The 26,744-nt window shown below is 34.0% G+C and overlaps 1 protein-coding gene across 1 annotated transcript; it reads right to left on the bottom strand.

Moving 5' to 3' along the window:
- Positions 1 to 425: 425 nt before the first annotated feature.
- LOC127729142 (uncharacterized) lies at positions 426 to 26,676 on the bottom strand. The gene is made up of 17 exons (XM_052236798.1): positions 26,481 to 26,676; positions 22,660 to 22,928; positions 21,288 to 21,466; positions 19,593 to 19,830; positions 18,496 to 18,610; positions 17,133 to 17,229; positions 15,834 to 15,929; positions 15,110 to 15,160; positions 13,168 to 13,252; positions 12,480 to 12,539; positions 11,139 to 11,315; positions 9,374 to 9,518; positions 8,784 to 8,892; positions 7,430 to 7,502; positions 6,413 to 6,568; positions 1,842 to 1,975; positions 426 to 770 (listed from the first exon to the last, which is right to left on the bottom strand). Exons 1-17 carry the CDS (start codon positions 26,536 to 26,538, stop codon positions 470 to 472), a joined length of 2,343 nt encoding a protein of 780 aa, XP_052092758.1. The 5' UTR covers positions 26,539 to 26,676; the 3' UTR covers positions 426 to 469.
- Positions 26,677 to 26,744: the final 68 nt, after the last annotated feature.

Here is a 26,744-nt window from a genome sequence, read left to right as displayed (position 1 = left end):
TATAGCTTGCTGTTCGGTGTTAGCCATTGCTGTGTTGAAGGCCATACATTGACCTATAATTGTTTACTTTTTACACATTGTGACTTGGATGGAGAGTTGTCTCATTGGCACTCATACCACATCTTCTTATTTCAACATACGGTATGAGTTTTCTCATTGTTGAAGGCCGTACTATTGCCTGTAATTGCTTACATCAACTTCATTTGAACTTTGGTGGATAGTTGTCTCATTGGCAATCATACCACATCTCCTTATTTTTATATTAGTCATGCTGAACATTTAGCTTTCTGAAAGTGTTGTTGTCGTGTGTGATTTTTTTACTACAGTTTGTAGTTTTGTCTTTTTTTTCGTTTAGCTATGGTACTGTCATTATTTGCTTAATATTATGTATTGTAAGAGATCAAAAATGAAAAAAAAACACATCCTTTAATTTGTTCATGATTTTCTATTTCGATATTTATTTCAACAATCATACGCCTCTCTTTCCAAATCCATTAAAAGGTCCTGCTAATGGCCTTTGGTGCCCAGGTGTCACATGTGTAGTTTTTCCTAATATGAGGCTAATTTGGGCTGTTCGAGAAGTACTGAAGACTGTAGTGACATTTTTCTGCACTCCGTCCAACAGATACGATACGATAACCTTTTCAGATGGTACACCAACCAATTGGAGAACCATATCGTCCTCGGTATATATAACATCTGTTACTCGTTGTGGAGACATTGGAACAAATTTGTCATGTTCACCATATATCGCAATGGTATGTTGTCCTCTGTGATAAGAACAATGCATAATTAATAAATATGCAAGATAAAGTCTTTCAGATTGGACTTTAAAAAAGGTACATTAAAGCGACAGACGAAAACACATATTCCCCGAGTCTCTATAAAGGTATTTTATATTAAAAATTATTTGCACAGTTTTATTGTTGCGTTATTGAAATGCATCATTTGATACAGTGGAGATCACTTCTAACCTCTCATTAGAACTGTCAGAATAATCTGTCATAGAACTGTTCTAAACTGTCAGAATCAGTTCTAGGTAGAGCTGACCAAATCAGTTCTAGGTAGAACTGTCAGGATCAGTTCTAGGGTAGAACTGTCTAAAACTGTTCTAGGTAGAACTGTCCAAGTCAGTTCTAGTCGTAGAACTGTCCAAGTCAGTTCTAGTCGTAGAACTGTCAGCAGAACTGACCAAATCAGTTCTAACCGTAGAACTGTCAGCAGAACTGACTAAATCAGTTCTAACCGTAGAACTGTCAGCAGAACTGTCTAAAACTGTTCTAGCCGTAGAACTGACCAAATCAGTTCTAATCGTGCTAGGATGAAATTTGAAAAAAATAGGCAGGACAGGAGTTTTGAGTAAAAAAAAAAGGCAGGATGAGATTATTTGCCAAAAAAAAAAAAGGCAGGATGACAATTTATGTAAAAAAAAAAGTCAGGATAAACTAAAAAAAAAAGGGCAGGACCGAAAAGAGTGAAAAATAAAAAGGCAGAACCGAATATAGGGAAAAATAAAAAGGCAGGACAAAATTTTTCATCCCAGCTTTTAATTGCTTATTGAACGCCTGATAATTTATTTTACCAACTGCACAAATTCGGTCGAGAATCAAATATGCGTAAAATCTATTTGTAGACTTTCTGACCATGTTTCCCCTACGTAAAGTTTCTATAAGTCTTAATACAAAATATTATGCAGGCTTCAACATTTCTTAAAGATTCCTTAAGCAAAGTAGGCAAACAACTTACACAGTTATTATTGGTGATAGGTAAAGCAAAGTAGGCAAAAAAACTTGCACAGTTATTATTGGTGATAGGTAAAGCAAAGTAGGTAAAAAACTTACACATTTATTATTGGTGATAGGTAAAGCAAACAGAATTGATCACTAGTACATCCGTTGAGATTGAGTGGTGATTTACCATTGAAAGGCATTCCTGCTTCAGGTTTGTTGTATGGAAATACTATACTGTCGTAAAACTGAAAAGGACAACACAAAAAGCTGGCATAAATCATTAATGATAACCACGCCTCCTACATGTAAAAAGTAAAATCACAAAAATACTGAACTCCGAGGAAAATTCTAAAAGGAAAGTCCGAACAAACCGAACAAACAGACACAGAAAATTACGAAAAATGTATATTTAATCGTTATGTTCACAGTCTTACTTTAAACGGGATAGGATGTGTTATCTCTTATTTTTAACATGGGTTTTTAAATCTAACATTTACTTCTTACAAATATTTTACATTTACCGAATTGACTGTCGTGTTGTAACGCTAGGTGTAACATCAGACACCACAAGAAGACCACCAAACGATCATCTCATAAACGCTTTGTCCGAAAATGCTCGTAAATGTTTTGATTGCAATAACTATGGTTAATTATAGTTGATAGCATATGACATATACAGGACACCAAAATGTAACAAGTCTTCTGACAATCAACGGGTTGTAGCTTAGTCTACAAAATGTTCCTCAACTCTTAATGTGTGTACCAAGGAAGCTTATGGCTTCTATGTTAGTACGGTGATCTGTTCTACTAGACTAGAAACGTAAATAAAATATAAATGGTCTACAAAGGATATTTTGCCACTGCATATGTTTGTCTCGACACTTTACAATTTGACTCTCTGTAAAAACATTCTCAAATTATATTTTATGAACTCCAAAGAAGTAATGCAAATGTGAGTTGGGCAGAAGCAAGACAGTTCTTCTTAGCAAAACTTCTCTAATTCACCTTATTTGGAATAAACAGCCTCCTTTTGGATTTGTTTCTAGAGCAAAACTTGTGCAAGCATTTTGATGAAAGAATGAAAAGGAATTTTGCGTTATCATTTCATGTATTTCAGCTTTTACAATATCCTCATCAATCAAAAGTTTAAAAACGATCTATATCCCATCTATAATGATGAGATGTAAATTATAGATATAGTTGAATTAGCCAAAGCTTGTTTATAACTTGATCTGTAAAAAGTAAAATAACAAAAATACCGAACTCCAAGGAAAATTCAAAACGGAAAGTCTCTTATCAAATGGCAAAATCAAAAGCTCAAACACACCAAACGAATGCATGAAAACAATTGTCATATTCCTGACTTGGTACAGGCATTTCCTTATGTAGTGGATTAAACCTGGTTTTATAGCTAGCTTAACCTATCAATCATATGACAGTCGCATAGAATTCCATTATATTGACAACAATGTGTGAGCAAGACAGTTCCGTACTTTTACCTATAATTGTTTACTTTTTATTACACATTGTGACTTGGATAGATAGTTGTCTCATTTGCACTCATACCACGTCTTCTTATTTATATATAACAGGTAAAAATGTCAAAAATTGGGATACAGCAGTCAACATTATAGTATAATCTTAATCACTGTAAAAACAAATAACTATTTCATCAATGAAAAACAAATTGGCATTAAGACACTCTATAGACAAAGTATATAAGCAAAAAAGAGAGACAAGAATACAAAATTGACAATAGCACAATAACACAATGGCGGGATGTATAAGTACCGAGCTACGCCAAAAGTATATTACCAAACAAATGGACTTAACAGTAAAGGTTAAACATATACAAGGACAAAAAAGACCACCATAACACGTCATTAGGTTGATATACAACGTCAGTACCTACAATCTATACTTCAAGACCATCATGTATTATTTGTGAAGATGATACGGAATATTTATCAACAAGGTCTTGGTATCTTCCGATGAACATTTTTAGAAAAAGGACGAGACGTTCTTTGACATAAACCTGGTTCATCAACTTTCTGCTCAGACATTGGTGACGTTTTATAAAGTCTGAGTAGCAGCTGCAAGCTCTTGAATACCGAATGAGTTGGGAAATGTATATCCCATATGCAAGTGAATTGCTACTAAGGTGGGGGAAATTGATAATTTCAAAATTAAAATCGTCTCGTTTTTCATAGATTTTTGTACTGAGATGACCGCTTATGTCAAATTCGAGGTATAAGTCTAAAAATGAGAATGAGGAAGCCGTGTCTGTTGTTTCTTTAATTTCTAGATCTGGAGGATATATTAATGAAACCCAATCAGAAAAGTTGGGATTGTTAATGGAAAGAACATCATCAATATATCTGAATGTGAAATTAAATGATCTGGCTTCTTTAATCTTCTTGTTTAGACAAGTATCTGAAGGAACTCCGACTCATATGAAAATAAGAAGAGGTCGGCAAGGAGAGGCACACAGTTTGTTCCCATAGGAATGCCGATAATTTGTTGAAAAAGTCTACCTCCAAATTCAACGAATATGTTGCCAATAGGAAACTCTAGCCTACTGATCACTTAATCCTCTGTGTAGCATATTTTACCGTTTTGTTCACTATTAAAACAAAATACGCCGTATGGTATCCCAAAGTAATAAATTTATAGCGTATGCTACCATTTTTATATTGAAAAGCATTGTGAAGTATTTCTTTTAGACGATTTTTTATTCCACATGGGGAATGGTGGTATACAGGGTTGAAAAATAAAAGTGTTGATAGAAATAATTTCAGAGAAAGATCGAGATTTAAAATTATCCAGAAGTTCTTTAGAGTTTTTTAGAATCCACTGTTGGATAATAAAACTACGCGAGTAAACAGTTTCACAGTATTTCTAAAGACCCTCTTTCAATGAGGTCAAAATTTTTGTCAATCTAATGGACAATTCCTTCGTAGAACATGCAGATGAGCCGGCAACATACCGTTGTTTGTACGGAATTTTTCGAAGCTTAGGTATCCAATACAAACAAGGTAAGTCCTCAGATTTGCTGTTCAATGTAATGTTCATTGAAGCCATGAAGGACTTATGATTCACCAAAATCTCATTCTTGTCAAATGATATGTTTTGTATGTGGGATTACCTGAGTGCTCATTTATCAATAAACATTAGAAGTAGATATATGACAAATGTGAAAGTTTCAGTCTCCAACTAAAACGTATATTACATTTCCTTTTTCTGACAGTTACATACCTCTATCACCATCTTATGGTGTCAAAATTTGTACAGTTTACCAACTACGCAAAATCTTATTTTCAATTCATGGATTTACATGACAGTCCACAAACACTCTCATATTTAATTGCTAGTCACGTATATGGTTGCCATTAAGAGTTGGCCGACCGTTATAAGTTGAGTGTGCCACATGCAAGTGTTTGATATGCATATTTCCTTTAGTGTTTGTAATTTGTATTGATTTCGACCCAATACCGAATTTTATTAATTATCGTCAATGATGAGAACAATACAACCGATGTTTAAATTTAGAAATGTTATAACTTTTTCAACAGGCCATTGAGAAACACAACAGGACTGAGGTGTCTCAAATAGCTAAATATATTAACACTTCCAGAGCACGCGATAGTTTTTAGTATTTTCCAGACGTTAAATGTCAATAGAAAGAGATGTTAGGTATATATGGGACAGCTTCTTAAAACAAAACAAAAATAAAAAAACAATCTACTGTAACAGTTCAACACGTGGCATTCAATGATGACAGCAGTTCCTGGTCAAAGTCAAGTCGCATCGGCTCATCAAGTTGTGAATGTACTCAATAGAGACCACCAACAACATATAGCGGCTGATTCCCCTTCACTTTAGTCGGAAAAAATATCATTTGGGGCATAAAACCATCAATTTCTTAAACATTTAATGCCAGCTTCTTTTAATTTTCTTAAGCTCCTATATAAGATCTGCCTCATCAGAATAATCTTGAAACAAGTTGGCAAGACAAGTAGAAAAATAGGTTCTTAAAGGATTGACGAGAGGAGAGGGATCTAATTTGAATGTACTTTAAAATATCTTATCCACAACTGGGATTCAGAGTTATTTTGAAACCAAATACTCTAAGGTCGCCGTGAATCGGTCAATTTATTATTCAATCAGTGAAAAATCCGGGAAATATTGTGATACATGTGAATTTATATAATCAGCTTAAACAAACACATTATCATGAAAATAAATATCCGCCAAGCACTCTTGCCTAATCATGGCCATGATTTACTGTGAAAATTGTGATGATATTTGTTATATTCACAAAACCTACGGTTACATCTCCCACATACGATGAAATCAACTTCCGGTGTTCTTTCTATACTCATTCACCTGTATAGCTCTCAGGTACTCAAACATCTCTGGTTTTTCCAAAATGTTGGCTCTAACTTTTCACTATGAGGTTAATGTCATGAATGCACTTCGAATCAATCCCATACCTGATTAGAGAATTTTGTTCTTCTTTGAGAGAGGAGCTTCTATGAATGGTGCACGGTTCTATTTAATGCTTGAGTTACGTTGTGTGTGTAGCTTTCCTATTATGTGTTGTTGTATAATTGCTGTCTCTTTGAAGTATACCTCTAGTCGATTTTTATTCATATCCATTATGAATTATTCTAATTACTTACTTGATACGGGAATTCTGTTTGGTATGCTCTGAGTTTGTACGGTTTAGACATATTAGCAGCTAATATTATACCAAATTTAGTAGTTTTGTCACCATATATCTCTGATAAGGAGGTCCAAACTTGACCATCTGGTCCATCGAAGTCTGGAAATGCTGCCTATAATGTATTTTTTTTTAAATGAAATTAATTTAAAGAGAAATTTCCGAAGTCAAACAACAACAACCCAAATGTCTATCTGAACGTCTTTTTAAACTACAATGTAATATTATATTCTATAATACATGCGTGTATAAAAATAAGGAGATGTGGTATGATTGCCAATGAGACAACTATCCATCCAAGTTCAAATGAAGTGGATGTAAGCAATTATAGGCAACCGTACGGCCTTCAACAATGAGAAAACCCCATACCTATAGTCGGCTATAAAAGACCCCGACATGAAAAATATGAAACTATTCAATTGAGAAAACTAACGGCCTTATTTATAATGGCCTTGTATATTCCTGTCCACAGACAACGCGACTACGTATGTTCAAGTGTATTGGGGGCTGGACTTTATACGAAGTTCACAGAAATTGGAATGCAGTTAACATTGTATTCTTTCATAGCCAGGTGTTTTTAAAACATTTTGATGAATCACAACATATTTATGTTTTAAACATATTTCCATCGAATAGATATATACACCTATTGACTGGTTATGAGGGTAATAGCAAGTTTGTTGTCCCTGAGATACCAACTATTGCTGGAGGCGAAGCCGAGGGCAATAGTTAGTTTCAAAGGGACAACAAGCTTGATATTACACTCATAACTAGTCATTAATTGTTTTATTATACCGAACAAAACAACATTCTAAAAAGACTACATACACTAATTGAAAAAAAACCCAAATAGTCAAATAAACATGCACAAGGTGAACTATCAGGTAGGTACTGTTTCGTTTCATTTCTTTTGCATTTTGATTTATCAAAAATATCTGATAACATATTTCGATGAAATGCTTTTATATCTTGTTACCTTTATAATTTGAATATCCATGGCCGTTGCTGGCTTAGATGGCTTCAGTATTAAACCTTCCATGTTACAGCATCTTATCAAAACATAAGCAATACATTTTAAGTAAAGTCTAGAAAAGTTCCGATGGAAAATTCAATAAATATAGAGCTTGGTTGAAAGTATGTAAACTGTTGTAGGATGAATTTTTGTAAAAGATTACATGCAGAGGCGGATTTGGAGGGTTTTTCAAGGGGCTCGGACCCCCCCCCCCCCTTTTGTGGGGGGATTTGTTTATTATATAGGGAATCAATGATGCATGACTGGAGCGGGACCCCTCTTAGGCAGTCAGTGCCCCCCCCTCCCTTATGAAAATTTTTGGATCCGCCACTGTTATGTCTGGACAATTTCAGAAAAGGTATCAAAAATCATAGGTACTTGGAGACAAAACAATATTTTTAAGCCCTCTCTCTTTTTTCCAAAGTCCGTCATTTGATTTGTTGTCTGTTGAATTCCATTATTTTCGCGTTTCTGTATACTATGATATGAACATACGTATATTATAAATACAGCAGTGGCGGATCCAGAACTTTTTGTAAGGGGTCCCACTGACTGATCTAAGGGGGGCCCGCTCCAGTCATGCTTCAGTGATTCCCTATATAGTCAACCAAATCCCCCCCCCCCCCCCTTTTGGATCCGCCTATGTAAAGTGTATGTGTTATTAACTATCAATTTCAAGTTTCTTCTCCACGGCGATCACTGTTATAATGTATAGAGAGTCTCTATATATTATAGTAGTATAATCATAGTATACATGCAGATAAACGCGAAAATGATTGTCCTGTCCCCGAGGACTTATGAAAATTATTTGTAAATTTAAAGCCGGAAGTCTTGTCTATGACTTAAAAGTCGGTCTGATGACGGAAACAATATCCGGACGTCTTTATTTTCGTTTTTTTCCCCAAATAACCCAAACTGAATAATCATAAGAATGGATGACAAATGCGACTATGCAAGGTACCTATAGGACACAGAGGCATGCTGATTTATTTATTGTGGAAGGAAGAGAAGCGACACACAAAATGAGGTCTTCTCGTTTAATAGTATAGATATTAGAATAAGACAAAAATGAGACATTAAAACGGCACATATTTTCATAGAAGCTGATTTTACGAATGATAATCTGATAATACATTCAATAACACACAATGTACACAACAAATAACCGCAATTGATGTTCTTCACATTTGTTCAAAATATTTGTCTATTGTAAAAGATGTCCGTCACATTTTTGACACATCTCATTTATGTACATTTCACGTCTCCTTAATTAAATCCGAAACTAGCTACTTCAGAAAAGACTATAATTCTATCTTACCGCATTAAAAGATCTTTGTTAGTAGCTCCTATCATGTCACCCGGACCAACTGGACCCATACTCAATGTAGCAACTACGGTTTGTAAAGCAGGCCATAGTTCTTGTTTCTCTAGAAATGTATACAAATCACTTTAATGGCTGTTAAAAAAATAATTATGTTTATGAGATTTTGCAAAAGTTCTAAAAATATGTCTTTAGTCAATCATCAAGTGACACGTATGAAAGAGGAGTTCCTTTCAATCCCAAACCAACCGATATAAAAATAAGAAAACGTGGTATAATTGCCAATATAGGACACCGAACGCCCTTCAACAATGTGCAAAACCCATACCGTGTAGTTCTATATGAAAGACTCCGACATGACAAAATGTCTAACAATTCAAACGAAAAATCAAGTCTGATTTATGTGCAAAATAATAATAAAAAAAGATATCATAGTCAGCAACCAACTACAACGATAGAATTACAATCTACTGTGTTTGTATTAGATTTTAATGTCTAAGCGGAATCTGTGTTTATTTTTATATCATAATGTATTCATCCCAATTTGACAGACATTTCTTATTGTCCTTCGTGAATTCAAGACTTACTTGGGTATTTTGGGTTGCCGTTCTGTACAGTTGTAGTCCAGAAAGTATCTTTCGATGGAGCCAATCCAAGTGCATATGCAAACAAAGACGATACACCTATTTTCCACTGATCTTCTTTAACATGATAATCCTCACTAGCACGTGCCTGTCAGAAAAAGATTTAACATATTGGTCATGATAGGGCATTATTTTAGAAGATATATTGGTATGGACATGATTTATAACAAACCTTTCTTAGATTATCCGTTTATTAATTTAGAAATTATTAAGAAACTAAGGTTTTAACTCCTTGGGACAACGTTTATCTGAGGTGGATTATTTTTATGTCCTTTTGATCATATAGCTCTTCAACTTTTTCGGTTTTTATACATTCTTGGCTTTCAATTATTCGGCTTAGAGCATTCCTGATGAACGTAAATCCAGAAAAGCGCTAAGGACGCCTGAAATTTATAAAGTGTTGTTTTCATTTTTATTGCCGAACAATGTTTGGAAAGCTAAACACTTTGAAGCTGCATACATAAATGCATACGGGAAGCACTTAAAACATGTAAATTATCGAAAAATATCAACACAACTATGAGATCGAAAAGTCTATTGGTTTTAAGGAATTACATTATAATGCCAATGAACTTACACCTGATAGCAAGAAGACAACCTCAGATCGACGTAAATGGTAATGTCCAACTACAACATTCTTTTGCTTTGATGGAACTTATTCACGACCACTCAGTAAACAATTACATTTAAAACAGGTCGGAAGTTTTCCTTATAATTATGCCATTCATTGCCCGACAAAGGTCTTTTTTTCATCCTAACCAACTCATTACAATAAAAGAAACGGACAATCGTATTGGATCATGATCCAGTCCCAAGTATGAAATCCCAATAATTAAAAGTAAGGCTATCATCAGAAACACAAAGAGATGGACTACACAAATTAAACTTTAAACCATAAGTATGCACAACAATTTGAACATGATGAAGTACTATAACTGAAAGAAATGTCATATGGAGATGACAAACACGAGATTTATGTCATTGCGTCCATACAGGATGAAAGACAAACTTGTAATACATTGGAAGATAAATGATTGGATGTGTACGTGAAAATAACTCATAGAAACAACGATTAAACAATTAATGTGTCAAAGAAAAGCTTTGTTCTCGCTGTGTTTTCTTATCCTTCAACGATAAACTTAACAAAAGATCGAGAGTTCAAACCTTAAGCACCCAACATAAACACTGCTCTTTGATCATTTTCACAACCTTACACGTACATGGTTTAATGAAACATATGCAACAACAATGAGATAATTGCATTTATTATACTTCATGTCAAAATGCCACATTTTGATTGGGTAATACGAGGGAGATAATTTACTCTATCCCAAGGCAAATACTCTATTACCCTTCACGGAGAAGCTTGCTCAAGTGTGCGCTTTAAGAAATACGGATGATTGTCATGTTCAAGACGACATAGTTTATTACTTTGAATTGAAATTTAATCGCAGAACATTCAGTATAATAAATTAAATAATACATAGCTGAGAGGGCGATAGAGCAGATTGTTACCCCTCGAAAAGACATTGTCAACCTTGGCTTCGCCTCAGTTTACAATGTTTTCTCGGGGTAACAATCTGCTCTATCACCCTCTCAGCTATGTGTTATTTATATAATGAAATATGCCTTGTCCTTTCGAATCGTAACAATTTGTTGTTGTTGTTTTACATTTATTGTTGTTTTTACCACTTTTGTTACCTCTTACCTGTGTAACGACTGGAATTTTGGTGCTCATCAATCCATGTCGAGGCAATGACATACAATACTGGATAGTAATATTGTTGTATTGTGCTGCGTTTCCCATTTCTGTCAACCATCTTTCTCCCAAAAATAAATCTTCCGCCAGGTCATTCGATAATAATGTCTCAACGTTCAACCAATCCTTTTAAAATTTATAAAGGCTGAAATGCTTGTTCTTTAATAATCCACTGTACTTCAACGATTTAAAACAAAATAGATTTCAACCAATGCATAAATCTAAGAAAGTTATACAATGTGAGACCTACTTACTTGGTCCTGTATTTCACCGCTATACAATGTGAGACCTACTAACTTGGTCCTGTATTTCACCGCTATACAATGTGAGACCTACTAACTTGGTCCTGTATTTCACCACTATACAATGTGAGACCTACTAACTTGGTCCTGTATTTCACCGCTATACAATGTGAGACCTACTAACTTGGTCCTGTATTTCACCGCTATACAATGTGAGACCTACTAACTTGGTCCTGTATTTCACCGCAAATTAAAGAATGTGTTAAACCATTGTTAATCACAATTTTAGCTATTAGCTAAGGTGACTGTGGCACCTACTTAAGGAAAGCTTTCCCGAGATGTGGTATGATTGCCAATGGGACAACATTCAACCAGAGTTCATATGTATTCAGTTTATTTGCATTTTTTTTAGACTCGGGCGATGAAGAACTTGACATTTACCATAAACCATGTCTATTGTTGAAGGCTGTATGTTGACTTCGAGGTGTCTTTTTAGTTATCTGTATCTGTTCTTATTCAAAATTTAGAAACGGAAGTACAAGATGGATACGTCACTGTTTTTTTAAATTTCTGATTGGTTTGGATTTTGACAAATGAACGATGTAGTTGACAATGTTTACGCGGACGGAACTTCATTTTTTTTTATATAAATTGGAGTTTGGTGCATTAGAATTCAATTCTAATTATTCAATTTCTGTGAAGAAATATTCAGGAATCAGGCCGATGTATTTTTTAGTTTGAATTGGTTTTTTTGTCATGTCGGGGGCATCAATATCATAGCTGACTAAGGTATAAGTTTTGTTCATTATTAAAGACAGTACGGTGACCTATAGTTGCTTAAATCCACTTCATTTGCACTCTGTTGAATAATTGTTTCATTGGCAACAGACCACATCTCCGTATATTATATGTATACTTATTTCAACGTTAACAAATTAGTTTTTGTTAAAACTATGTCCACTTTAACGGTTGGCTATTAGAAATTTAAGGTCACCAGATAATCAATAATGACCGACTCATAGACAGCAAACGGACACTAAAATATTACCTGTTCATACATTTTGAGGCCCCAGCTGGTAGCATTTTTCATCAAATCATACCAAACACTCTAGAAAATAGACATTGATGTTAGAACAAAGAATAGCAAATGTAATATAACTTCAAGGTAAGAACAAACAATTCCATGTATACTGTTAGATTTGTAATAATCTCTTCAAATTATCCTTATGGGAAGAGTTTGTGATTGCCTGTTATAGTCCTACAAGGTTTATACAACACACCAAACCCCCAACTTGCATTTTAACAAGTCTTTCTAGATGCAAATTGTTAATTTGGTTCGTTCCATATTTTACAACTTTATTTGATTTAATAAAAAATAGTTATTTGAAAATATCATCGTTAGGAATAGACAATAGGCGTAATTGTATCATGGTATCGAAAGGAACAGTACTAAGGATCGATAAATAGTATTTTGATAATGTTATCGTAAAGAACATCTACAAAGGTACCGTTCTGATATTGTAACGAACAGCTGCGTGGAGAGTACTGTGTTATCACGAAATAATTGATCACAGCATTTATTAATCGATCACAACATTTATTAATCGAACACAACATTTATTAATCGATCACCACATTTATTAATCGATCACCACATTTATTAATCGGTCACCACATTTATTAATTGATCACAACATTCATTAATTGATCACAAAATTTCCCTGATAATAACTTACAGTATCGTTAGGAACAGCCACTAAGGGGGCCATCACAAAATTATATTTTCCTCCATTCTGTCTTGCGTACACATTATCAACTGCCCTAAAATTCCATGTTTCTATTATAAATATATTTCTGATACGAATGTCGTATATTTTCACCCACTAATAGCAATAGATAAACTCCGTTTCTATGAATCAAGATCATATGATCACATGTCCTTTTCCCAAAAAAAAATGTTTAACGGGTGCCGCTGGCGGAGCAAAAACTGCTTACCCTTCTGTGTTGCTCAACCTTTAGTGTTCTGTACAGTGTTTTGTAGACTGTTGTTTGTCCATTTTTCCTTTTTTTTTGGTCCTGATGTTGTTTGTCTTTCTTCAACTTGTTGTTTTTTTATTGTCCCTTTGTGTATTCTATTCCTTATTCAAAATCATTTGAAAATAACATAAATCAAGTACAGTATATATGTATTTTTGTTTATTTGTGTTGTGTCGTAAGGGTTGCGGTTGCCGTCTCATTGACGTATACCATAATACATGTCATTTTCATATTCATTTTACATTTTATCCTCATTCCTTCATCTATAAAGATTACCACAATATCAAAAAGAAATTAATCGGATGATAATTGATGGCTACTTAACCTCCAGTGGAAGGTTAAATATAAAAATAAGAAGATGTGGTATGATTGCCAATGAGACAACTCTTTACAAGAGACCAAATGACACAGAAATTAACAACTATAGGTCACCGTACGGCCTTCAAAATTGAGTAAAACCCATACCGTTTGTCAGCAATAAAAGGCCCCGAAATGACAAACGTAAAACAATCCAAACGAGAACATGTTGATATGATATGAATATGAACCCTACTACTAGTATGTATACTATCTAGAACGACACGCTGAGCCGGATTTTTTTATGTGCTAATCCACAAGGTGATAGTCCGCATGTAAACATGTCACCCTACCCGGACACAATTATTATGACTGAGCCGATCAGTCTTTGTTTTTACCCTTTAATGCCATGTGCTCGGCTGAGAAGCAGCAAATACCAATTTTCAAGTCTGTTTTGACCGTGTAGGTGATCGATTCAACGACCTCCCACAGTCGAGGCGAGTACGCTACTAAGAAACCATATATATGGTTGAACAGAAATCGGTGCATTTGCAATGGCGGATCCAGGGTGTGTGTTCCGGGGATTGGGACCCCACCTATTTTTTTTGACAACTAAAGCTTTTGTATGGGGATATATGGTTGGAACCCCCCCCCCCCCCCACTTTATATGACTTACATGTGTTGGAACGCCCCCTTTTAAATATGACTGGATCCGCGCCTGATTTGGCTATGCAGTATTTGTTGTTCAATTGCTGGTGTAATACTATAGTATTTGGAAGTTTCTAGTACTTCATTTTAAGTACCAGCGACTCTTTTCACAAAAAATCTTACGATTGAAATTGATCGTAAGTTATACTGAAATGTTTATGACTTACGAGTATTTTTACTTTCAAGATTTTTTTGTGAAAAGAACTCCTGTCTTTGTAAGAATCAGGCAATTTAGAAAAATTTGAAAACATGGCCGAAAACACCCCACCGACCTAACCATCCTATTTTGAAGGTACCCTCAACCTGAGTTAGAAATGGTAGATCTTTCGTTTCTGCGTGTCTGGTAATTCGAGAAATATCCAGATAAATTTTGGTTAGGATGATAGCAAATTACGGAGTTATCTCCCCTTAATTGTTACTTCTTGTGCATTTCAACCAAATTATATCTTGCATTACCAGAACAGGGAAAGGAAACAAATGTTATACTCATGCACCATTATACATTCTGAACTTAAATTTATGTAAAGCTGAGCGGGTTTTAGTTTGTCATATTTTCACCACTGCCTGATTCTTAGGCAGCTTGGCACTTAATAATGAACAAATGTAAACATTTTTCTCGATGAACTGATCACTCACCAATATCTATTATGTGCTCCCATTGGCCATCCAGTATACTGTTGAACAGATCTAAAAAGTAATCATACAGTATAAAATCAATGAAACAACTATCCATCAGAGTTCAAACGACGCGGATGTAAGCAGCTATGTATCAACAATGTTTGCACAGCTTTACCATTAAAGTGATTTTTCCATAATCAGAGAGTGCTCTAGATTATATTAGGATGTAAGAAAACATGTATTGAACACACAATGGAATGTTCCCTAGCGTCAGCTTCTCATTGCAGTGCAGACTTTATTATAGCGACAAGAATTATCACATAGAAAAATAGACTTGTTCAATAGATGAAGCACAAATTAGGCAACAAATATCATATATTCTTAGATCCAACTTTGAACCACTATTTGTAAAAAATATTCCCCGTTTAATGTGCGTTTTGTTAATTACTAGTCGGTAATTTCTGTGATTCTTCGCCATAACAATATTATTGACAAACTTTACCAAGAAACAGAAAACTGTACGAAGAAAAATAAAATCTATACCTTCAATTAAGTATGACGGATCGCTAGAAACTGAAAGAAGTCGAAGAAACATAAAAATTATATCAAGAAACATAAAACTATACCAAGAAACATAAAACTATACCAAGAAACATAAAACTATACCAAGAAACATAATAAAATATATCAGAAAACATAAAAACTAGACCAAGAAACACAAAAACTGTACCAAGAAACGTACTCAATTCCATGTGGGAAGACTTCAGGTCTAGCTGTCCATTCTTTTACACCATTTCCAGATCCTCTGTAATACCACCAGGAATCTAACTGCAAATATCTGGAAAATAAACAATTATTACTATTTATTTTACGTAGATAGATTACAATTTAAGCAGAATTTAGTTCAAAGTATATGCAAAAATATGCTGGATAACAAAGGACCGTTGGAAATAATAATGGAAAGGTTGGGAACTCACAGATCTAATATAACTTGTACATATTACTAACATTTATATTTTCACAGCTTTTGTCTGTATTTTAATGTTCACTTGTTGTTATATTTCTGAACATTTCATCGATTTATAAATGCTTAAAAATGGCTTAAAATAGTAAATTATTTAAACAAATAATAGGAAGAATATTCCAAATCAAAAAAGAAAATTTCATATGAAGACATATTTATCTGTATATCTTTAATACAAATTACTAGTAATTAATTTTTGTTACAGATGTTCTTAACAATCAGATTAAAGAAAACATGTAACCTTTGCGAAATTCCTTCGAAATCTTTTTTTTAAATTCAATATTAAATACGGAATAATGTGTTTTTATAGAATATTTGTAATTTGAAAAGTTCACTTTAAGAAAATTTCAAAACTAAGAGGCGACTTATTTGGAATTTAAAAAAAAAAATACCAGATTTTATTTCAGAAAAAGAAAATGACAATATCAAATATCTTCTTTGCCCATCAAACTCCAAAGAAGTAGAAGGCTTCTGGTCCTTTACATAGCAGGATATTAAACTGAAGACAGGGGACTCTTGATATATCTGTATTATATATGAATATATTTTGTTGCTTTCATACCTTCTAGGGATATTTTTACTCTGTATATTGGCGTTTGTTTTTTTTTTTGTTTTATTTTTCACTCTATTCGGTCCTGCCTTTTTTTATTAGTTTATCCAGACTTTTTTTTACATAAATTGTCATCCTGCTTTTGTTTTTACTCAAAACTCCTGTCCTGCCTTTTTCTTTTCAAATTTCATCCGAGCCCTCCCATGAAAATCAAATGGTAGTTCCCTTATTATGTCACAAATCTTTATGTGATTTGGTATTTGATTTGATTTTATTTCAATATCAAAACTCAACCCGGTTTCAAAATCTTTCCGATTTTTTAAGTACACTTCCCGGCTGTTCCACCACGTTGAAAAAACATCCTGATACGAATACTGCAAATTAAACCCAAAACAGGAAAAGTGGTCGTACCTCTTCAAATATATACGAAAATAAAGGACGCTGAACTGATCATAATTAAAACAAACCTGTATGGTATCTTTTCGTGTTGTGCATAATCAAATATGTCTTTCATTGTTTGTTCGTATGTTTTATTGGCTTCAGTGTTGTAATAGTAGTATGCACCTATAAATAGAATAAATGATCTGTTTGCAATAAGGTCGATTTCATGATAACAATGCACGCACTTATATTTCATTTGGTTGGACGAAAAAACGTATACTAGTATGTTTGTTTTCTAAGAACATGTTGGTATTACTATAAGTACTATAATAAGATTGTGCATGTCTCTTGGTACAATTTACGAAGATTAACATAATATTATATTACATATGTTCGAGAGTCTGTTTTATTAAAGATACAAGGGTGAAGTACGAATTACAAGTTACAAAATCGATTTATTTACATGTTTTAACAGGTCATTTCTCATCAGCGTTGGATACTCAAAATAAAATATTGGAAATCTAAAAGTATGAAACGTTGAGAAATAAGCAAAAATATCACCGATATAGAAGAAAGTCCAACTTAGCTAAGGAACGCTTGTACACAGTGTGTCATATCAATATCACAGATAGAATGTCACTTTAGGAACGCTGGGTCCCAGGCTGGTGTTATTATGGGGGACTGGTAGCATCGACCAACTCGTGGTATTACACAATTTTAGATATCGAAATTATTCTTGTGTATCAAATGCAAAAACCTCTCTTCCGCGGTACACGAAACTAATATATCGGAAAGATGACAGTTTCACACGTTAAATAACCATACCTCCACCATCCCCCATCCCCCTCCCTCCGCAAAAAATACATTGCTCTTAAAACGGACACCGAAACCCTGTGCATCGGGTGGAAATCAAAATAATATCATGCCAAAATTACTTGCTACTTGGACAATGAGCATGTTATATTTTCTATTTTGTAAATTGAAAATTTCAAAATACAAAATAGAAAATTATAACAATATCATAGGGTACTTGCATTCAACCACCGATGACATACACTTGGTCGGTAATTACGAAATTACACGATACAAAATTATAAACGTCATTTTTGAAAACTTGATCAAGATTTGAAATTATATCACAAAAAAATAAAAACACGCAGACCCGGTTTAGAAATTTTTACTTATTTGCAAGTTATGTTATTATCATAATAATTGATTTACAATATCTAGGTTTTATTTAATAAAGATAAAATATAATTGAAACTGTGTGTCTCTCGCATCTGAAAAGTACTTTTTCAATAACTGCAACACACGTATTAAAACCATTATGGTATGTTTTAAGCTGACATGTAGTGGATCAAAATACAGGTGAAGAACTTTAAACGCATATGCAACGGAGTAAGTTTCAAATAAAATCATATCTATGTCTTAATACGCTATCATAATTACCATTATCAGTCCAATAACCTAAATATTTCAGGGTTACATCATTTTGACGATAGAAGTCTTTCTTGGGTGCTGCACCAGACACTTTTCTAAGTGCTTTGCCAAGGTCTTGAAATGCCTTTGGAATGTTTATAATAATATATAATTGATTTATATGATAAACTGAATTAATCGGATTGCAAAGAAAAATGAACATGGAGTAACTGTATGAAGGAGAAGTAATGTGGGTAATATTTGAGTTTATGAAGTCAAGCCATGACTTTTTGACAAACCATGTCCAACAGATTAAGTTTTATGAGATTGTTTTCAGTTATAGTCATAATTCTTTGATAAGATATTGTTCAGTATTTATACATATTGTTGTGTTGTTGTGTTTTTATTTCTATTTTTATATTTTGTTTGGGGGTAATCAGTGTTATCTATATAATTGAATTTTTTTTCGTTAAATTTTTATTTAGTATAATTTTGGTGTATCGTTTGTTCTTCCTGATTGATCGAATTAGTAAAATGGAATATCATCTCACAAAAATGAATTACCCCAACACATGTTTATGTGCGTGTCCCATGTCGGGAATCTCGTCTTGGATTTTTGCGCTCACTTCATGTTTCCGTCTAGTTTCGAAGGTTGCGTCAAATGTTTAATATATTCACGAATTCTCTAAGATCACGATCTAGGAGATTCAAAACTTAGTGTACGATGGTCTTCTTGTTTATTTTCTTAGTTAGGGTACTGTCTCCTTTACTTTTATGCCATATCGTCAAGTGTCAAAAGGAATAGAGATATGGGACAATATGTAATGCTTGTCAGAATGGTGACGTTAAGTCCGATGCCTCATGTAGGGAGGGTGCCACGCTCTCTGCACGTTAGGAACAACTATTTGAGGGGTACGTAGGTGGCCTATTGCAAGGCTAAGTTTCTGTCCCTATCCAAGATTACCCCAATTTCTAACTGCCCCACGTCCCGGTAAACCCCTATTACAGGACCTACCTATTGTATTCATTGTTAACTTTTAAATTTATAGTCTTGAACATGCATGATATATTGACCACTGGACGTCAAAGAAAACAACTATCAACCAACCAACTGTATCCTTTCTAACCTGATTGATAGAACTCGAAGCAAGTAATATAAATCGTTGTCTGTAATTGGCTGGAATAGATTTAGCCCCACCCATTACACCAAAATTGACGCGTCCTCCAGGATAGTCTTCATGCCAGAACGATGAACTCATGAAATTATCCAACGGTGATATAATAACTGTATTCCCACTTTCATCAAAGATGGCAATCGGTCCGCCTCCCATTCCATCTGTAAGGTTTGCTGTTGTCTTATCCCATCTGAAATACAAGGTTTTTTCGATTTAAAATGGTTATTTTTTAACCACATTTCCCGAATCAAATAGCAGAATCATAAATTTTCCCAAAGTCTTCTAGTAAATATTTATGTCAAATCAAAATATCATAAAGTTTCAGTAAACGAATTATGTGTCTTTTTATTTTGCTTTTGTGTCGTCTTATTGACATTTTCGCTACAGTTCCTTTATTTATTCTAATTACTCAACTACTTAGTCAATCAAAGATTACTAATACTGAGAGCAACCTCTGTCAAATAATTAGATATAAGAAGATATGGTATGAGTGCCAATGAGACAACTCTCCATCCAAGTCACAATTTGTAAAAGTAAACCATTATAGGTCAAAGTACGGCCTTCAACACGGAGCCTTGGCTCACACCGAACAGCAAGCTATAAAGGGCCCCAAAAATTGCTAGTGTAAAACCATTCAAACAGGAAAACCAACGGTCTAATCTATATAAAAAACGAGAAACGAGAAACACTTATGAACCACATCAACAAACGACAACCAATGAACATCAGGTTCCTGACTAAGGACAGGTGCAAACAAATGCAACGGATTTAAACGTTTTAATAGGCGCCAACCTTCACCCTACCTGAAACAATAGTGTAACATCACAACATAGAAAGACACACTATATAATATCGATTGAAGTGGCTTAATTCATTCAAAAGACATATTAACAAAAACAAGTGAACATACACTGAACGAATTAATTTTGATCTATGACACAATGTAAATACAAACTAATAAAACAAGGGGGTTAGATGTAAAACAATATCAGAAAGACAACCATAACCTTAGACAAAATGCCGCCAAATAAAATAACGTACACAGGTAAACAAAAATAATTTTGTTGTAAGGTATACATGGAGTACGGAAATAATTTTTACAAAATAAATAATTTTGTTGTTCCTAGAACGAGAACAAAAGTGAAAATTTATCGTCATACTAAACACTTATCAAAGGTGGTATATATTAAAAATAGTGAGACTAGATATAATACTGAATAAGTAAACATTAAATAACAAAAATACATTACAAATTGTATCAACAGGTCAAACTAACATGAAAGTACGATTTGAGAGTACTCGCAGTTACAGAAAGCTAGTTAAAAGCCAAAAACAATTAATAATAAAAAATCATGCATCAGAGACTAAAATCAACTAAAACACATCCCAGGGATTTAGTGTTTTAACGTGATGGACAGTCAAAGAAGATATGACTTGTGCAATGCCAAAATAAAAGTATCGGCAGGTAGTAGGATAGTTAGGATTTAACCTGTTAATAAATATGTATAATGTAATATATAGATACTCACATTTATCGAAAGATAGTTAAAAAAACTGCATCCTATAGTTTAGAAAATGTTTTTTTTTTCTAAATTAAGACATCACGCAATAGTCAAAACATTTCAAAATTAATTTTAAAATACATACTGCCCAGTTTGTAGTTCACTGTTACCAAGCATGCTTCCTCCAAAGTTCAGGTAACCAAGGTTTTTAACTTGACCTTTCTTTATATAGAATGATGGAAAGGTTCCTGTTGTTTGTTGATAACAATGCAAATCTCCAGAACATGACTGTGGCCTAGAGTTTGTAACTCCGGTTACAAATCTCTGAAAAAGCGTTAAAAATCTTCATGTCAACACATGTACAATATGGATATTCAAGTGTTAGTCTCTAATCATCTAATATACACTGCGGGATTTTCTCGTTGTGTTGAAGACCCATTGGTGGCCTTGGGATGTTCTCTGCTCTTTGGTCGGGTTGTTGTTTCGTTGACACTTTCCTCGTTTCCATTCTCAATCTTATTTACTCATTCAAAAGACAATGTGGCCTTGTGGGATTGCGGTTAATTGTTTCCACTGCTTTCACTTCTCTCGTCCCTGTTTACTATGACTTATGAGAGTCCAAGTGACTTCGGTTTACTATAGTCAGAACTCACAATTTCCGAATTTATAGTTTATTTTGGTTAAGAGTGTACACCTTCTAAAATGTTTGGATTGGTTAATAGAGTTCTACACGATAGAAGATCAACCAATGAAGTAACTTACTAGTTATTTTCATTATGGTGTACGGACAATGAAATCTGTCATAGCCATAGATTCTGAAAGGTATAATACCACCATTGTTTTCCCCTATTAGTCTTTGTTAAATTTGCACTTTTCAAAAAATTGCGCATAATTTATCTTTGTTTCAAATAAAAAAATACTTGGAATGAGTAAAGTTTCATTCTGTCCAGTACTACAGTAAAAATTTCACATAACATTTCATTACATATAAGATAATAACCATCACTGGGAGTTAACCAATCAAATGTTCACCCCTTTTTTTCCTGTGTACAAGCTTTAGTAACCATGTAACCTCAAGTTTCCAAAATATTCTATAGAAACACCAAAAAAAAAAAACAATGGTGCTTTGAAACACCCAAGATAAATGTTTATGACTCAGAAATTTTTTACTGCAATGAAATGTAGGATTAATTTTCTACAACTGTCAAATTCAAGGGAATATTTTTTTTCGACCCTTTTTCGTATGCACGGATGTGACGTACTATGATTTGGTGGTATTACACCTGATATGACGAATTTTAAACCTTTAAAATCTTTCAAAATAGATTTATAACGTTTTTTAATAAAGAATCAGGTTTTCCTGGTTGTTGTTTTTTTGCGCTGTTTTGTTTCATCCTTATCATTCGAAAGTCTTTACTATATGTATACGCCCAGCCGGAATCAGTAAAGTTAATTCTATATATACTATTTTTGGTGAAAAATTTTAGTAATTGCATAGATTAACCTTCTATACTCACCTGCTCAAACACAATATGGTTTCCGGTATCGTAGGTATTTATAGAACAATCGATTATCGTCTTTCCGACATAGTATCGATATCTCATTGATTGATAAAATCCAAATTCATCGACACCATTCCCACCATAACTTGCGTTGCTATATAACGATTTATCACTTAAGTTGTACCGTGTCCCATCCACTATGAAATATGTAGGGGCACTCTGAAGCCATCGGAAAAAATTTAAATTGATATCGTAATATCCACTGGTTGTTAGATTAAGATTAACTGAAAAGAAAAGTATCTCAGTAATTCATGGAAGATTAATTATAAATGGATAATATTTGAATTTAACACATACACGGTACTTACAAATGACTGACAACGATCCTTGAACCAACAACAGAACAGTACTTACAAATGACTGACGACGATCCTTGTACCAACAACAGAACAGTACTTACAAATGACTGACGACGATCCTTGTACCAACAACAGAACAGTACTTACAAATGACTGACGACGATCCTTGTACCAACAACAGAACAGTACTTACAAATGACTGACGACGATCCTTGTACCAACAACAGAACAGTACTTAGATTTAGTAACAACATACTATATGTTACTGTAGACTACACCTGCAGTTCATAAGTATATATGCGAACTATTTGGGTTATCCAAAAGATTATTCATAGCTTTAATGATGATAAGCCACATTTCTTAAACTTGAACAAGATTGCTCAATATTTCTTCTTTACTTGAAATTCAAACTTTTCATACCCATGATGTTATTCCAAGATTATCTGTCAAGTTTGACGTTTACTAAAATTTATGCACGATAAAGCTTCCAATATTTTGCTAAAAGAGAGTTAAAAGAGTCATGTATATTCAAAATTTAATTTAAAAACTAGAGGTTTATATCAAACTCATTTCCGAGAAAGTAATTGATTGGTTGATGTTTTGTTCAACAGATGTATTTTTTTTATTTTGATGTGCATTTGGTATTTCTAACATGTATTTTAAGAAAAATATAGGGTGCTGAAATCAATTGTATCTACAGTAAAATATTGGTCAATTCTCAGATTTGTATGAGTGTTTGGAAAGTTTAAAGCGAATAGTTTTGGGGAGAGTTTTTTTTAATAAATTGTTAGATTCTCAAAAATAACTTTGTTTCATCAGGGAAGTGAACAAAATAGTTTGTTTCCATTGAAAATTAGAAGGGAAAAAAGTTTTAAAAACTTTCTTTTTCCTATATGTTATTAAATTAATGGTTTGTTTTTGGTCATATTCGAAAAAAATGTCCCAAGACCCCCTTAACCCCCTCCCCCCCCCCCCCCCCCCCCCTCCAGAAAAAAGAAGATTTATGATCAGTGTACAGGCAACATTTCCAAAATGGCAGCTCATTGATGCTTAGTTGAATGTTGAGTTTATCAATACATCTTCCAGTCTCTGCATACCAACTCTGTCCGTGTTTTATCGCAGATCGGCACATGCACAAGAGGAGACGTTTGAAAAGGTTCGATTCCCGGTCAGACGAAATTTTCTGCGTTGTGAACTGGCATTTGAAAATTCAGACTCGGCATAGTTTACATTTTCTTATGACATTTACATGTCATCGTCCTGCATATACCTTTAGTTCTCTCGTTTGAGTAGTTTTCCATTATCATTTCACGGCCTTTACTTTATAGCTTGCTGTGATAGGTTTTGCTCATTAATTAAGGTATGATAGTGCCGTAGAGTTTTACGTTTAAGATTTAAATTATCTTGGGCATTTAACAATATCCGTTTTTGTGTTCAATGTACATATTTAGTTTGTATTTCAGAAATATTGTTTATCTAAACCACGTAATGACCCTTTGACTTTCACCGAAGAAACGTTGATCTATGTTTCATTTCACTGATGATAAGGCATATTGTCTCTATATATAAGAAAGGACAGATGCCCTTGGGGGTATACAGCGGCAGGCTATCTTATTTCATAAATGTTCCTTAGAAAAGTGTCACGTTAGTCAAGTCAAAAGAAACAAGTAAAACATATAAATTGTTAAATGTTATGGTTTATTCTGCAACTTTATTTCATATGATGAACAGAACATGAGTGCGAATGCTGAAATGTATCGCCTGCTTTATTGATCATGACTGAACTTTTTTTTAAACATCTTTAATATAATTATTTTACTAGGGCTATCACATAAACTTTATTATCAATTATCAATTAAAATGAGGTCAAGGTCAGATGAACCCTGCCAGACGGACATGTACACCTAACAATCATTACATCCCAGCTCCTTTGTTCTACCCCTACCAGATATCACCCTAGCTTGAGTTTCTTTGTTCTGCATGCTTTCCTTTGTTCTGTAACATTTTGGCGGGAATGTCAAATTTATACTAAAACTTAGAAATATTTATACGGAAAAGACTAACTATCAAAATTTATGTTGAAAAATTCAGTGTCTATGTTGGGAATCGACCTCAAGACCTTTAGCATATAGACACACGAGTCATACCCTACACCAGCACGAAACTAGATTTTGTGAAGTGTAAATGGGTTTTTATCTAATCTAGAACAGCTGGGATGTAAAATAGTTATCCCATTCGGACTTGGTGTGTCAGTGTTAGATCACCCTCTGGCCTCCGGCCATCGGGATGATCTTACACTGACACACCGCGTCCTCATGGGATAACTATTACTGATATACACCAATTAAAGTAAAAATACTGTTTATATCATCTAAAAATCGGACGTAACCACATAATCTTAACGTTGACCAATGAACCATGCAAAATGAGGTCAATTTTAGATGAACCCTGCAATGCGGACAAATACATTTGTACATATTACAATCATTCCATACATCAAATGTAGATGAGGTATTGTTTAACGTATCTTAGATACGGACTTGACCACAAATCAGATGCCAGATGAACATGTACACCAAACAATTCAATCATTGATTTCATATACCGACTATAATTGACCTATTGACTATAGTATCTGGGATATTGACCTAACCACAAGAACTTTACGCTGACTAATGTACCATGCAAATGAGGTCAAGATCAGATGAACACTGCCAGACGGACATGTACACCTCACATTCATTCAATACACCATTTATAAATGACATATTGCTTATTATATAGTATCCGGATTTGATCACACAAATTAATCTGTTCTCTGCTCCATGAAATGGGGTCAAGTTCTGGTGGACCCTGTCACATGTGGAAATATACCAAGCATAGTTATCCTTAGGCTATTACTCATGACAAGTGAGATATTCACGTGATAAATAAAACTGTACGGTATTTTAAGCAGTCGCTGTATCATGAAAATGAGGTCAAGGACCGTGAACTGATTTATACCAGACGGAATGTTCACAACATAAGGCATCCAGGGCTGCCAAGTCTCACGCATTTTCATGCATATTTGGCGGAATTCTCCTTTGATCTATTGTTTTTTCTCTTTGATCTTTACAATTTTGGCCAAATCTCACGCATTTGCTTCATGAAAACTTGGCAGTACTGAGGCATCTGTAGTATAGAAATTTAAATATTTATTATCCAGTTCTCCTGTAATATAAAGCTTTATACAAATGTACAAATAGTTTACGTCCAAACCGGATTAGCAACCCTATGCCTCGCATTCAGTGACGGCTGAAGTAGAACATAAGCTGATTTGTCATCAAAGACAACACTGCCTGCAGGCCCGTAACCAGGGTATCTTTGAGGGGGTTAATTGGGGTCACGACGGTGTGCACGGTGTCTAGCGCCTTGACCAATATGCCCACTAACCAGGCTATCAAATTAATAATAGTTATTGAGCAATATTATACTTACGAATAATCGATGAAGATACTTTGACTAGAAATAAGAACACTCCAAATGTGGATAACATCAGTTGTGCTTTACAAGTTTTAGTCACTACTCGTCAATCTAATTCATATCAATAAAAATGATCGGCTACAAAAATAAACATTTACAGAGCCACATGATATAACAATTTAAATCAGTTGAAAACATTCGTTTATTTGTGTACAGGTTTAGTTTGTTATGCTTCACTAAAATTATCTCCCCATTACATTTAAATATCGATTAGAATAA

The sequence above is a fragment of the Mytilus californianus genome, unplaced genomic scaffold (genome assembly GCF_021869535.1).
Source record: "Mytilus californianus isolate M0D057914Y unplaced genomic scaffold, xbMytCali1.0.p SCAF_2, whole genome shotgun sequence".
Taxonomy (NCBI): Eukaryota; Metazoa; Mollusca; class Bivalvia; order Mytilida; family Mytilidae; genus Mytilus; species Mytilus californianus.
The sequence above is the reverse complement of the archived record's forward strand: the minus strand, read 5'-3'. Positions and strand labels throughout refer to the sequence as shown.